The sequence below is a fragment of the Podarcis cretensis genome (genome assembly GCF_951804945.1).
Source record: "Podarcis cretensis genome assembly, chromosome: 1".
NCBI classification, from domain to species: domain Eukaryota; kingdom Metazoa; phylum Chordata; class Lepidosauria; order Squamata; family Lacertidae; genus Podarcis; species Podarcis cretensis.
The window spans coordinates 9,146,437-9,162,631 of NC_137170.1; the positions used below are offsets into that span (position 1 = coordinate 9,146,437).

Genomic DNA, 16,195 nt, shown 5'->3' on the forward strand with positions numbered 1-16,195 from the left:
AGGTGGTACATGACACCAGTCAAGCTTGCAAAAATTTATCATTTGCCCGAAAATAAATGTCGGAAATGCAAAGAGACTGAAGGTACATTCTTTCACCTTTGGTGGACATGCCCAAGGATTAAGACTTTCTGGGAGATGATCTATAACGAAATGAAAAAGGTATTTAAATATACCTTTCTGAAGAAACCAGAGGCCTTTCTCCTGGGCATGGTCGGCCAATTGGTGTTAAAGAAGGACAGAACTTTCTTTATGTATGCCACAACAGCAGCAAGAATACTTATTGCAAAGTATTGGAAGACACAAGATTTACCCACCCGGGAAGAATGGCAGATGGAACTGGCGGAAATGACTGGCAGAATCCGAGACCAGGGAGAAGAGTCGGTGGGAAAAGATTGGAAAAAAATTAAAGTTTATCTACAGAAACATTGTAAAATTAAGGAATGTTAGAAGGATGTTGGAATGAAGCTATGTGGTTTTAGCAGAAATGTTATATAGGATTAAGTAAAAATGGATTGGTAATTAGTGAAAGAGGAGAATGTAAAATTATAGTATATCAAGATAAATTTTTAGGATAAAAACAAAGATGGAAAGGATTTGCTGAAATATCTAATTGAACTAGAATACAAAAAAGGGAGGTGTGAGGAGGTCAAGGAAATAAGCAAAGAAAAGAAAGTTATGTAAAGGTTGGATTTGTGTGTGGGTTTTTTTGTGCTTTGTTTGTTTAACTTTTTCTATTTTTCTTTCTGTAACCCTCAAAACTTTAATAAAATCTATTATATAAAAAAGAAAATAGTTGTTGTTTTGAGGCCAGGAACGTGTTCTTTGCTGCCTGTTATAAAAGTTGCAAAATGCTAAATAAAGTTCTGTTGCTGTTCAGAAACCAAGAAGGTTGTGGAAAGCCTCAGGATGTGTCAGTCCAGAGACACTGGAAGTCCTTACGAATTTGCGCCAGGAAATGAATTCCAGGGAACAGCATTAATATTTATGGCAACATTGTTTTTAACCATCCCTGTATAAAAATAAATAACAGAACCTAGGTCCAGATGGCGTGCTGAGTGGCATGAACACAGAGAACACGCTCCAGCATCGCTCTTGCTGGTGAATAATCTTCATGAATTTACTGGATCTGCCTCAGACTGCTTCTTATTCTTCGACTTCCCACCAAACAAAAAAATAATTTCATTACATTATTATTAACAATATTTTTTGGCAAGCCAAACTGCCACTCTCTGAGAAAGGAGCCAGGCATCTGACAGAAGCCGTGATGTTTTGCTGTCCGTTTAAATTAAGACGGCTGTTAGGTTGAGATGCACTCTTAACCATTTTTGCAACGGGCCATACGGAAGGAACAGGTGTGAACTCTCCCGACTTTTCACAGCTCAGATTCTCGACTGAAATATTTAAGCGCCTACGCATTAAATCAAATGTTCCCTCTGGTTTGCGACGCAATGCCCGTCACAGAGCTCAGGATAGAAGCAGAATAAATGTGCAGGGGGGGGGCGAGTCCAACACTGCAGCGCTTGCTGCTCCCTATCCTCACGTAAACCCATTTTACTCCTAATGAATTTCAGTAAATACACACCCTGGCAAAACTGAACCAGTGCATATACCGAATTGCATGTGCTGATTTATGCAAATTTAGTATCAGTCGTATAGTTAAAGCCATGGTTTTCCCAGTAGTGATGTATGGAAGTGAGAGCTGGACCATCAAGAAGGCTGATCGCCGAAGAATTGATGCTTTTGAATTATGGTGCTGGAGGAGACTCTTGAGAGTCCCATGGACTGCAAGAAGATCAAACGTATCCATTCTGAAGGAAATCAGCCCTGAGTGCTCACTGGAAGGACAGATCCTGAAGCTGAGGCTCCAATACTTTGGCCACCTCATGAGAAGAGAAGACTCCCTGGAAAAGACCCTGATGTTGGGGAAGATGGAGGGCACAAGGAGAAGGGGACGACAGAGGACGAGATGGTGGGACAGTGTTCTCGAAGCTACAAACATGAGTCTGACCAAACTGCGGGAGGCAGTGGAAGACAGGAGTGCCTGGCGTGCTCTGGTCCATGGGGTCACGAAGAGTCGGACACGACTAAACGACTAAACAACAACAAAAGTATCAGTCACTGGCTTCCTGCCAGGCTGCACTGGAGGGATGTCAGGATATTTGACAGCATCCTCTATCTGAAAGGCTGTCTGGTTTAGAAGGTACAGAACCCCAGGAAGGGAGAGCCCCAGAGTCCATAAAGTAACCATACAGTGGAATCCTATACATACCTACTCAGAAGCCCCACTGAATTCAATGGGACTCACTCCCAGGACCGCAGCCTTAAAATGTTCTGCCTTATGACAAGGAAGAGTCTTGTGGTGCCTTAAAGGTAAAGGTAAAGGGACCCCTGACCATTAGGTCCAGTTGTGGCCGACTCTGGGGTTGCAGCACCCATCTCGCTTTATTGGTCGAGGGAGCCGGCGTACAGCTTCCGGGTCATGTGGCCAGCATGACTAAGCCGTTTCTGGCGAACCAGAGCAGTGCACGGAAACGCCGTTTACCTTCCCGCCGGAGCGGTACCTATTTATCTACTTGCACTTTGATGTGCTTTCGAACTGCTAGGTTGGCAGGAGCTGGGACCGAGCAACAGGAGCTCACCCCACCGCAGGGATTCAAACCGCCGACCTTCTGATCGGCAAGTCCTAGGCTCTGTGGTTTAACCCACAGTGCCTTAAAGACTAACAAATCTATTACAGTGGTACCTCGGGTTACAGACGCTTCAGGTTACCGACTCCGCTAACCCAGAAATAGTAACAGGAATTGTGTGGTGGTGGCAGCGGGAGACCCCATTAGCTAAAGTGGTACCTCAGGTTAAGAACAGTTTCAGGTTAAGAACGGACCTCCAGAACGAATTAAGTTCTTAACCCGAGGTACCACTATATTTTGAAGACCAATTAGAAGTCTACTTGGGCATCAAGCAGCATATAAATCGACAAATGACGCTGAGTGGTACCCAAGTCATGTCCATTGATTTCAACGGGTCTACTTTCGAATATGACTTAGTTGGATGCAGCCTAATCGCAACGGTGAGAATTTCACAGCAAGAGTTCCTTGACCTCTGTAAGCAGCAAACAACCACACAGAACCACGCGCATAATGATGATGATATTGCATGGCCACAGGGAGTGCTCTTAGATGCTACAGCAGGCATGAAGGAGATCCGGCATCCCAGGGGATGCCAATTTCGGATGCACCCCCATGCAGGTGCACCAGGGGGCTGAATCTTTGATGCTAAGCTTTTCATGTACACAGTGCACTTTATAACAATGCTAAATATCAGCAGAACAGCCAAAATGAAAGCATGCAAAATATACAGGCAGCACAGTCCATTCTATCTGCTACATTACACAAAGTAAGTTCTTGTGACAGTCAGCTCCGCCGATTCTCTCTCTCTCCCTACCCCCCAGTGAAATAATCTATTTTATTAAGGCTGCAACCTTGAACTGGAAAAGCAAGCATCGTTGAAGTCTGCGGGGCTTACTTCCCAATAAACATGATTTGGATGGTGTCTGTACACGTACACTGCTTGGAGGTTATCACGCACGTGAGTAAGGGACACTGCGGATCACTTAGTGAACAGCAGACCCAGTCCATTTTCAAAGCACCGAAAGTTCACAATATGATATTACCGGCTGCATGTGAAACGCTGCAAAAAAAAAAAGGCCATTTATTTCCTGGACTAAAGGAAAGGTAAACACAAGCACTTCCTCCAGCGACAGGAAGCAACAAGAGTGCACATCTGCCGAATCAATAAGAGAGGGATGGCAGTGGAACAAGGCAACACCCTGATTCTAAGGTAGACCTTGCCGGTTTCAGTGGTACATATTTTCAAGCAAATGGGAAAGATGGAGTGTGTGTGTTTTCAGATGCAATGATACTGGGTACTGCTGCATTTGGGAAATAACAGCCCTATCCCCATCTCTCACAAACACCTCCCCCCCCCCCCCCGCTCGTTATTAAATAAGAAACCAACACAAGGAACAATCAAGCCATTATGCTTTTGTCAGCTCTTTTGAACTCTAGTCCAGCCGCATGAAGGAAGCATCAGAAAATCACAAACCCTGCCTCTTTCTTCTCAGGCATCCAGATTTAGCCAGCATAAAAGTAAAGGCGTTGCTTTTCTTTCTTTAAAAAAAGGGGGGGGGCTTTGGAGAGGATTCCAAAAGAAATGTAAAAGAAATCTCTTTCCAGTGCCCCCTTCCTAGCCTTGTCTAACTACTGATTTCCTGCAATCCTTTTAGAAAGTTTGAATGAGATGGATGAATGCACTCATTTTTAAATTAGGCAATGGATATTTTTTAAAAAAACCATAGTAGAAATGGATGGTTGCATTAGAAAAACTACTCTTCTTTGTTCCTGAGAATGTCTGTCCCTTGAGACTGGCTCAGCTTTCTTGCCACAAGGGACTACGCAGCAGATTTCTTGGGATTGGGGAGTGTACCCCCCTTGAAATTATAACCACCAGGGAAATCCATCCTTTCCCTTTTGCACTCACACATGCACCGTGTATCCCTCAACATTTGCCTTTCTTTTTCCATGCAAAGCCACTTTTTTTACCAGTGAAAAGGTCTGAAAACAAAAACATTAATAATTCTGAATCCATGGCGCACAGAAAAGCAGGTTGGTTTGGCAGCTTGCATTTTGGTTCAAAGCCTACGCAAAAGGCTGAACATTTACCCGTGTCGACGCAAAGGCATTTAGGTTCTATTTCACAACAAAAGAGCAGACACGGCAAAGTCAGTGTGTGTGGTGGTGGGAACTGTTCAAAAATAATGTGTTGCGCCTGCACCAGACACTCACACATACAGCACAGCAAGCTGCAAATAACCCTGGACAGTATCCTGCACAGGGCAGCTTGTGCAGGAGGAAACCCAGGAGATCGGAGAGGGAGGAGAGACCAGCCCAGCAAAAATGCAGCTGCTCCTGCTACAGACAGCAATGGGTGTCCTGTTGCATAACGGGGACCCATCTTTTCCCCCATCCACTCCCACTCCCAAACTTGTTCCACACAACTTTAATACTGCAAGATTGCATAACGGGCACACAGATCTGTTCCTTGGCAGGTGGGAATTAAAAGTAGAGCAGGCAACCTCTTCAGTCGCAGGAGATGACGGGATGGAAAAATCCTTTCTTTTCAACCTCCACCCGCCCCCCCAAACTATTATCTCAGAAGCTGAAGCCTCTTCAATTCCACAAACAGTGTGGGCACACACAGAGAGAGGAAAATAACTACTATCTCCAACCTAACCCCCCCCCCCAAAAAAAAAGGGAGTGGGGGGATTAGCTTGTTGAAAGTGAAAGTACTGGCTGCATCTACTGTAAAAGCAAACCAATGTTTATTTCAATTTGTTAGTTTTCTGTCTTGCTCTTCCTCCAAAAGGGGTCCAAGAAAACAGCAAAAACAGTACAACTAAAATGGAAATGGAAACATGTTTTTAAAAATTAAGAGCATCGAAAAACATTAAGAGCATGGGAGAGCATTTAAAACCAGATGTGCTGCCACCCCAAGGGAGAGGAGTGTCCCAAAGGCCCTCTTCAACCAGCCTCACAGAAAAATTAATCAAGGCTGGACACTGGAATTTATTAGAGAAAGACACACTAAGGGGAAGATTATGATGCAAGCTGACCCAAAGGTCTGGGCAATGACTTCTGCCTGGCCAGAGGATTTACATACAGTCGAGGGTGTGTGTATGAAGAATTGGGGGGGGGGGTAAGCAAACAAATGCCACCCATTACATTTCCGGCTGAAATGCTCCCCCACAGCCCCGCACATAAACTCCACAGAACAGGCCAAAGAGCGCATATAAGGATGAACCCCCAAGAGCCTTGTGGAACTTTGGAAGGAAGCCTGGTCCCTTTTCCATCTCCAACGGCCTTGATTTCCCACCGCCCTTGAAACCCCCCAGGAATCCGGCGAGGACCACCTCCGGGCGGCCAGAGCTGCCGCGAGAGGCGCGCCGCAACGTGGCGAAGGCCCTTTGTGGAGCATCTCTGGGTACCTCGCCTTTCCTTTTTACCTGTGGATGCAGTCGCCATGGAAACGGGCGGGGGTTCCTTGGAGAAGCCGAACGCCGCTGCCCCTGCGCCTTCGCCATCGCCGCGCCTCGCCGGAGCTCCGGCGGCCGCGCTCTCGTCCTCGGCGCCGTCGCCAACCCAGTGCTCCCCGGAGGAGCTGGGGCGACCCGGCGGCAAAGACATCCCGGCTGGGCTCTCTCCGTGGGTCGGAGGATGGGCGAGGAAAGGAGGAGGCGGCGGCGGCAGGAGGGAGAAAGGGCGGCGGCCGCGAGGAGCCTCTCTCGGGGCGGCTGCAGCGCGAGGAGCTCCGCTTGCGCCTCTTACGCAGGTGCAAATGGGCTTGTGGAGCTGGAGTCTGCCAGCCTTTGCGTCACCCTGTGGTTGGCATATCACAGGGCGGCTGGAGGGCGGGGGGGGGGCAGCCTGCCTGCCTTGCCTGCCTGGCCCCTTTAACTGCTTCCACTCCCTAAGCAATACCTGCGACGAGTTAAAGGAGGAAAATGGAGGAACAGGAAGGCAAGGAGGAGGCCGGGAAAAAGGCGCACGCACGCGCGCGCGCAAAGGCAAAGGGGTGCCTCCAGATCCGGGCAGTGATGGCCACCAAACTTGGGGGTCCTTAAAAGAGGACTGGCAAGTTCCAAGGAGGTGGGAGCGCCCAGTTTATGGTGGTGGTGGTGTGTGCGCTGCCCCCCCGGTTGGAAGAGGCAGCAATGCCCCTCTGGATGCGCGTTTCTTTTTTTTCTTTTTTTTATTAATTTTTTAGAAAAATTTTATTTTACAGATTTAAATGACACATTCATATCCACTGTAATGCCAAATTCTTTTGGACTTCCCCCCGCTCCCTCCACAATCCTCATAATTTTATATTTGTTTCACATTTCCTTTATAATTGTATTGCCAGTTAATTAATCTTTACAGCTCTTATCCCTCTCACAATACCCTTTCTCATCACAAAGCCTCTTTAAATCCAACTAGCGTTGTCTGTTCATCACAAATATTTTCCAGATAAATCGTAAACTTTCTCCAGTCCTGTGTGAACTTGTGATCTTTCTGATATCTAATTTTTCCTGTCAGTTTGTCTAGTTCAGCAAAATCCATCAATTTCCGTCTCCATTCTTCCAATGTTGGTAATTCTTCTTGTTTCCATTTTTGCGCCATTAAAATTCTTGCCGCAGTCACCGCATATTGAAAAAGTTTATAAGCACTTCTATTAATTTCTCTTCCTGTAATTCCTAACAAGAAGGCTTCTGGTTTCTTCACAAACGTGTATTTAAACATCCTTTTCAACTCATTATATATCATTTCCCAGAAGCCTTTTACTTTCTTACACTCCCACCACATATGATAAAATGTCCCTTCCCTTTCCTTACACTTCCAACATTTGTTACATGTCTTATACATTTTTGCTAATTTTACGGGAGTGATATACCATCTATATACCATTTTCATAATATTTTCCTTTATCGTCATACATGCAGTGAATTTCATATTTTCCTTCCACACCTTCTCCCAATCTGCTAACTGTATATTATAACCAAAGTCCCTGGCCCAGTGTATCATAACTGATTTAACTTCTTCGTCCTTTGTTTGCCATTCCAGTAGCATTTTATACATTTTTGACAATACCTTGTAATCATTATTTATTATTTCTTTCTGAAATCTAGACTCTCCTTCAATATATTTCCTCTCTTTACAGTCCTTCTTAAACATTTCATTTGTTTGGAAGTAGTGCAACCAATCATATACATATTTTTTAACTTGTTCATATGGCTTCAATTTCCATTTCCCCCCTTCTTTAATTACAATGTCTCCATAAGTCATCCATTCCTCTCTCATGTTTATTTTTTTTAACACTCATGACCTCCAGTGGGGATAACCAATGAGGTACATTTGGTTCCAAAATATTTTGGTACCTATCCCATATTTCTATAAGGGCACCTCTGAAAATGTGGTTGGCAAAACTTTTGTGAGCTTTCTTCTTTCCCAACCATAAGTAGGCGTGCCAACCAAACCTATTGTCAAACCCTTCCAAGTCCAATAACTTATTGTCTTTTAGTGTTATCCTGGATGCGCGTTTCAGTTGGGGAGAGGTGGTCTCTCGCTCCAATACCGCTTGCTGGTTTCCCAGTGGGGGCATCTGGGGAAACAGGGTGCTGGACTGCTAGATGGGCCGTTGGCCAGATCCAGCAGACGCTTCCTGGGTGGTTATGCTTGTTTGCTTGGGTGTTCAACACACTCTCTTGAGGCAATAGTAGCGTGTTAGAGGCAGGTTTATTCCATTGTAGGCGGCATGCACAGGGCAGATTTTTGCATTTTCATGACTTTCCCCCAGCTGTTTTATACTTAAGCAATGTAAAAACCAATTCCAGAACTGTAGGGGAATACAGCACAAGTTTGGCACTCATTTCCATCTTTGTTACAAATGGATTCATCTGCCCCACCTGCAACGAAACATGTCTCTCCCGCATCAGTCTCTACAGCCACAGCAGGTGCTACAACCTTCCAACAGTTTGACTTCACCCCCCAAAGGCACACTCCTCCATTGTCTCCAGAGATAATGGTCAAACCAGACAGAGCATACTTTCCAAATAGGCTTTTTTGGAAACGTTTAAGGGGTATACAGGAACTCCTGCCCCCAAACTGAAAGAAGTGGCCTTATGCTGACCGTTGTTCCGCTTAGCTCAATATACTGATTTGGTAGCTATGCAAAATTTTAGACGGGGTCTTTTCTAGCCCTGCCTGGAGGTGTCCGGGATTGAACCTGCAACATTCTGCATGCTAAACATGTGTTCTTCCATTGTTCTATGGTCTAATTCTGATGCTGGTGTTCTACATCAACTCACTTTCATTGCTGTTTCTTGGGGGAAGAACTGAAGAAGTGACTCTCTCTATTGAAGGAAGCTGCCTTACATTGTTGTTGTTGTTGTTGTTGTTGTTGTGTTTATACCCCGCCCATTTGGCTGGGTTTCCCCAGCCGCTCTGGGCAGCTTCCAGCAAAATATAAAACCATAATAAAACATCAAACATTAAAAACTTCCCGATGCAGGGCTGCTGTCAGATGTCTTCTAAAAGTTGTGTAGTTCTTAATCTCCTTGACATCTGATGGGAGGATGTTCTAGGTGGAGGACGCCACTTCTGAGAAGGCCCTCTGCCTGGTTCTGTGTAACTTTACTTCTTGCAGCAAGGGAACATACCCTCCAACATTTCTCAGATGAAAATAGGGACACATTGAGCCAATTGCAACTTCTCCGCTTAACCTACCTCACAGGATTGTTGTAAAGGAAAAAATGTGTGAGGGAAGGGATCATGTACAACACCTTCCACAGATAAATAGAATGAAATAAGATTTTAGCTGTAATCTTCCTTGAGTCCCTGTCAGGGGGGAAAAAGCAGGATATAATCAGAATAAGAATATAATGGAAACAGTGAGAATGATCAGGAACATACCAGAGAACAAATCATACTGAACTCGGCAAGACTTGCTTCTGAGTAAAAATGCCTAGGATTGCAGTGTAAGGCTGCCCAGTCTTTACCCAGTTACCTGTAAGTAAGCTCCATTGAATACAGTGTGACTTACTTCTGAGTAGACAGTGTCAGGTTCCATTTCCATTAAAGGAATCAACACTCCCTGTGAAGAAATGGCTGGCTGCTCAAGCATTGCAGTCAAAGAATTTAAAGTGGATTGGTGACCTTTTCCTTCAAAATTACAGTGGTACCTCAGGTTACATACGCTTCAGGTTACATACGCTTCAGGTTACAGACTCTGCTAACCCAGAAATAGTGCTTCAGGTTAAGAACTTTGCTTCAGGATGAGAACAGAAATCGTGCAGCGGTGGCGCAGCGGCAGCGGGAGGCCCCATTAGCTAAAGTGGTGCTTCAGGTTAAGAACAGTTTCAGGTTAAGTACGGACCTCCGGAACAAATTAAGTACTTAACCTGAGGTACCACTGTATAGGAAGGGTGCAGAGATTTATTTTCTGTATAAACAGGACTCAGTTTTTGCACCAACACACACACCCCTCAATATTGTGTACCTGGGGCCACCCCCACTCCCCACACTATGCCCCTGAGATTAAGACCTCCTGCTCAGGATATCTAGAGACTATTGGGGTGGGGTGTTGTTTAGGAGTTTTGTTGGAGTCAAGATTCAGTTTTGAAGATGCATTCTTTTTTGCTGTTATTAGGATTATAGTTTTGTATTTTTATTATAAGACCTTCTTTTGACTTGCAATGTTCATTATACATTTACTGATGTGTTTTCATTCATTTATTGTTCATTGACATTTTGTGTTATTTTTGTAATAATAATAATAATAATAATAATAATAATTAATTTATTATTTGTACCCCGCCCATCTGGCTGGGTTTCCCCAGCCACTCTGGGCGGCTTCCAACAGAGATGAAAAATCCACTAAAATGTCACATATTAAAAACTTCCCTGAACAGGGCTGCCTTCAGATGTTTTCTGAATGTCAGGTAGTTGTCCATCGCCTTGACATCCGACGGGAGGGCATTCCACAGGGCGGGCGCCACCACCGAGAAGGCCCTCTGCCTGGTTCCCTGCAACTTGGCCTCTCGCAGTGAGGGAACCGCCAGAAGGCCCTCGGAGCTGAACGATGGGGGTGGAGACGCTCCTTCAGGTATACAGGACCGAGGCCATTTAGGGCTTTAAAGGTCAGCACCAACACTTTGAATTGTGCTCGGAAACGTACTGGGAGCCAATGTAGGTCTTTCAAGACCGGTGTTATATGGTCTCGGCGGCCGCTCCCGGTCACCAGTCTAGCTGCCGCATTCTGGATTAGTTGTAGTTTTGAAAGAATTAGAGCAAATAGTGTCATTTTGCTGAGCATGTTAAACATGGTTTAACTATGTGAACGCAGCATGCAGATGAAATGATGATGGTGATTTGCTTTTGAAGCAATGCAGATGGAGGGAGACTTTGTGATGCAAAGAGCAGAAGGGGGTGGGGAGGGGTTGGTTGGTGGAAAAGCAATCTGGGCAGCAGCTTATGAAATTTTCCTTTAAAAAAAAAAATCAATTCATGTTGGTTCAGATGAGGGAGTTGTTCTTCAGAAAAACAACAACATTGTTGCCTGGATTTTTGCTTTGGCTGCCACATGAATGCCAAGCCTATTGCACGCTTGTCTGGTCATTTTGGCTACTGTTCCCTTTATGTAGAATTCACATTCCAAAAAACAAAAAGGAGGTGAATTGGACCTAGATGTGAGATTGTCCGGATACTTCTCCCACTCACAGAACTGGTAGCAAAACCAACATTCTGGCAGTACAATATGGTTTGGCGTCTCAGCCAGCCAAAACAAACGGCAACAAATAATTAAGCCATTTACACCAATCATCCTGATCTCATGTCCTCTCGTTTGGGATTAGATTGCGTAACCTACTGCAAGAGGATGAATGTCCCAGGCTGGAGATCATTTATTTAATAAGAGTTTGGCATTGTGCTATGTTAGCTCCTTCTCAAGTTATTTTAAGAGAACAGGGGTGGCTGTTTCTATTGCTTCCCGTGAGGTAGGTCATCAAATAGTTGCTTCAAAGTCACATTGCCCTGTTCTAAAGCAGGTAAGGTCATCTAACTTGTCTGGATGGCAGAGTGGACCAAGGCTGCTCAGAATTCCTGAGAGGAACAGCAGGATAGGTATAACTGCCATCTTTGCATCACCAACATGGTACTTGTGGGCTCAAGGGGGCCCTTGAGAACATCTCCTGGCACATGCGAAGCCTCTGAACCCACCTCTAGGCTTGCTTGTCCCATTTGTCAAGGGGTGCTGAGGTTGGTTAACTTTTTCACTTCCTTGCAGAGGAGAAGGAGGAAGTTGCGAGAGTGGCACTCTGTCCCAGCTCTGTGTGTTTCTCGAAGCTCAGACTGATACCCGAGAAGCTGCATAGAAAGTGAGTGACCAAGGACTCAGCTATACAGCTGCAAATAAAATGCTTTAAATGTGTTGGGAAATACAATATACAAACATGACACTAGATGGCAACAGTGAGATATGCCAAATTCAATGTATTTTTCAAAACTTTTTTTTTTTTTAAAAAAAAGCATTTTCACAGTGTTTTTTTAATATGTGTGTAGATTCCACCCAAGAGGGCAGAAAGGGAAAGGGAGCTAGGAGGGAACGATGAGCAATCTGGGAGAATCATAGAATCGTAAAATTGTAGAGTTGGAAGGGAACCTCAAGGGTCATCTAGTCCAACCCCCTGCAATGCAGGAATTTCAGCCAAAGCATCCAGGACAGATGGACACCCAACCTCCACTTTAAAATCTCCAAGGAAGGAGAGTCCACAACCTCGCATGTGTGTCCATTCCACTCTCAAATAGTTCTTACTGTCAGAAAGTTCTTCCTGATGTTTAGTCAGAATTTCCTTTTTTGTAACTTGAAGCCATGGGTTCGAATCCTAACCTCCAGAGCAGGAGAAGACAGCCAGGTGGCTAGTAGCTACTGATGGCCTTATCTTTCACGAATTTGACTAATCTTTTAAAGCCATCAAAGTTTTTGGCCATCACCTCTTTGCTAGAGAAGTCTTCTCTAGATGCCTAATTAGCTGATCAAATATCCTGGGAGGGATCAGAGCATTTTATACAGTGCTTTGGTAGGGTGGCCATACGTCCAGAATTTCCCAGACATAGCCAGTAAACGTGTGACCATCCTGGCAGAAATCGCTGGGAAAAAGCTTGTGTCCAGATTTTCACTTTTTGAAATATATCAACCCTGGTTTAGGCTCCAATAAGAAGTGAGCAAATGATGAGGAACAAAGGAGAACAAGAAGAGGGCACTGCAAAAGGAACTCTTTGGGGATGTAAAAAACTCCTCTGAGAAGTTTCTTTAGCCTGATCAAACTATTTTTTTAAAACCTCTCAAAATTATTTGGCCACCAGCTAAGGTGGCTTTTAAAAGGGATTCAACACATTTGTGGAGGATAGAGTTGCTAAGAACTATTAACAATGAGTAGCTGCATGGAACATCCATGTACAGAGGCAGTATACCTTTGGATATTAGATGTTGCAAATAAATGACAGAGGAATGCCTGTGCTGGTGCTGGAAACAGAATATTTATTTGCGAATGTACAGTGGTGCCCCGCAAGACGAATGCCTCGCAAGACGAAAAACTCACTAGACGAAAGAGTTTTCCGTCTTTTGAGGTGCTTCGCAAGACGAAACGTCTTGCGAGTTCTTGTGAGTTTTTTCCCTCCCCCCTTTTTCTAAGCCGCTAAGCCACTAATAGCCGCTAAGCTGCTAAACCGCTAATAGCGCTAATCCGCTAATAGCCATGCTTCGCAAGACGAAAAAACCGCAAGACGAAGAGACTCGCGCAACGGATTAATTTCGTCTTGCGAGGCACCACTGTACTTGGCTATTTTGGCTGTTGAGGAACCACCACAATTGTTTAGAATTACTTAAGGCAGGACTTAAGACTCTTGAGAGTCCCATGGACTGCAAGAAGATCAAGCCTCTCCATTCTTAAGGAAATAAGCCCAGAGTGCTCACTGGAAGGACAGATCCTGAAGCTGAGGCTCCAAGACTTTGGCCACCTCATGAGAAGAGAAGACTCCCTGGAAAAGACCCTGATGTTGGGAAAGATGGAGGGCACAAGGAGAAGGGGACGACAGAGGACGAGATGGTGGGACAGTGTTCTTGAAGCTACCAGCATGAGTTTGACCAAACTGCGGGAGGCAGTGGAAGACAGAAGTGCCTGGCGTGCTCTGGTCCAGGGGGTCACAAAGAGTCGGACACGACTAAACGACTAAACAACAACAAAGGCAGGGCTGTGGAACCTGTGGCCCTCCAGATATTGCTGAACTCCAACTCCCATCATCCCTAACCATCAGCCATGCTTGGCGGGGCTATTGGGAGATGGGGTTCAACAACATCTGGAGAGCAAGAGGTTCCCTGCGGTGTACCCACGTGATAAATCAGAGAGGCACAGAAGACTCTGGATAAATTTTCCCAGCCTCAGTGTTTCAAAATATCACTCTGGGTAAGTTTTCCATTCCATCTCCTGAACTTCCTATTCCATCTGCCTCCTTCGTTCCCCCACTATATACCGATTTTGTAGCCCAGCCAAAAAGCAATCAATTCTGCAGACCACTCTGCAACCATCTTGCAGCAACCTTTTACCGTAAACGGTGTTAGTGGATAGCATGATAGCAGGAAGAAAGCCGCTCCAAGGGGGCCTGGTTATAGCTGGATCTTTCTTCCCTGCACAGACAACTCAATTAAGATCCTGTTTCGTCAGAGTAACCTGCTTGCAGAGTCCCACACCAGGCGGCCTCTTCTTGTTTCATCTTCAAAAGAAATGAAGACCTCCCAAAGGGAACTCTGAACAGGGAGGAAATAAGAAGGCCCAAATATTTTCCAAGCCGTGCATTTTTAAGGGAGGCTGCCTTGGCCTCCTTACCTTGACCCTTTTAATCTGTTTAATCAATGTACAGACAAATTTTTTTAAAAAACACCTCAAACTCTAAGTGGCTTACAAAGTTAACCTTTTTGCAGCCAGTGCACTGGCTCATAGGACCCGAATATCTATGTCAAGAAACAGGAGAGTTTGCAGTTTGTTCCTGTGGTCAGCTGTGCAGGGCAAAAAGGGAGTGCATGGGTCACTGAACTGGGTTATTGCAATGCGCTCTGCATGGGGCTGCCCTTGAAGACGACCCAAACACTTCAACTGGTTCAAAATGCAGTGGTCATTTTTGGGGGGATTGTAGCAAAATTAAAATGTTCTGGGAAATTATATATAATGAGTTAAAGAAAATGTTTCATTTAACATTTGTGGAAAAAGCCCGAAGCTTTCTTATTAGGGATTGTGGGGAAAGACCTGCCAAAGAAATTAAAAAATATTTTTATGTACGTGACAGAAGGATGGAAGAATAAGGAAATCCCGATGAAAGAACTGTGGCAAGAAAAACTGATGAACTATGCGGAATTGGCAAAACTGACACGCAAACTACATGACAAGGATAACTGTGATCTTAAAGATGAATGGGGACCTTTTACGAAATGCTTAAAGAAGCAACAAAATGAATTGGACTCTTTGGCAGGTTTTGAATAAACATTCACAAACTATTTATTGTAATAGATAGATAATTTGAGGATCTTTACAATTTTACAATATGCAGACAGAAAGATGTGTTGAGAAACCAGAGAAAGGAGCTGAGGGAAGTCCGGGGGGGGAGGGTTGGGTTTTCTGTTTGGGGGGGGGAGGGAAAAAATGGAGGGGGGAAACAATGTGGATGATGTATTTTTGTTAAAATTACTGTGTTGAAATATCTAATAAAAATTTCAAAAAAAAAATATGCAGTGGTCATTTGGGTTGAACATAAGTCTTGTTTTGAAACAGCTGCACTGGTAGCATCCCTGAAATGGAGACTTAAACTAAATTAAGGTGATGAGCTTGCTTCTTCCCAGGACTAATACAGAGTGGAACTTAATGGATGAAGCATCTTCCACTGATGGACATGCACATTAATAATGCTGGCAGGGCTTACTCGCTTTTAAAATGGTCTAACTGCTGTTTTCTTCTGACAGTGTGCCACTGTGTCTCTGAGCCTATATAACACTGAGCTGTGTTTTAAATTTGTATGCTCTTAACAGCAGGCCAAAGAAGCAAAATCAGTGGCTGATTTGCACCTTGTTTTTTTCTAAGAGCCCCCTAAAATCTGAGCCATCTTTTCAGTTCGGGCTAATTCGTTGCGGCACTGTTCCCCAAAGTGTGGTACACGTACCCCCCAGGATACATGAAAGGGTTTCAAATGATATATAGCAGAATTTCTGTATTTTACTTTATCATAGGTTTTTTAGCTGCAGAAAACAATTCTGAGATGAAATAGTACAGTATTAAGAAAACTAACCCCAAATTATCTTTGCCCAAGATGGGATGCACCACAGAATCATAGAATTGTAACCTTATTTGGACTTTTTGTACAAAAAGGAAAACGAATTAATCTATTTGGGAAAATATTGCCTAACAAAAAGAAGAACAGTTGGGTGTCATTCTAGAGCGAATATTTTGAATAATTTCTTTTATGCAGCCGACAATGGGAAAAATCAGAAATCCCTTTTGTTTTTATTTTCTTCTATTTATTTCCTTTCCTCTTGGTGTTTTCTTTTCTCTTTCATTCTC

The 16,195-nt window shown here is 44.3% G+C and overlaps 1 protein-coding gene across 3 annotated transcripts in view; it reads right to left on the reverse strand.

Moving 5' to 3' along the window:
- Window positions 1-6,555, reverse strand: part of RTN1 (reticulon 1) — a 142,308-nt gene extending 135,753 nt beyond the window's left edge. For 2 of the 3 annotated variants that reach the window (XM_079991584.1, XM_079991585.1), the window contains exon 1: window positions 6,059-6,555. In XM_079991584.1, coding sequence (XP_079847710.1) covers window positions 6,059-6,239 — 181 coding nt within the window. In that variant the 5' untranslated portion in view covers window positions 6,240-6,555. The remainder of the gene's footprint in view (window positions 1-6,058) is intronic. The other variant, XM_079991583.1, reaches the window with a different exon arrangement.
- Window positions 6,556-16,195: the final 9,640 nt, after the last annotated feature.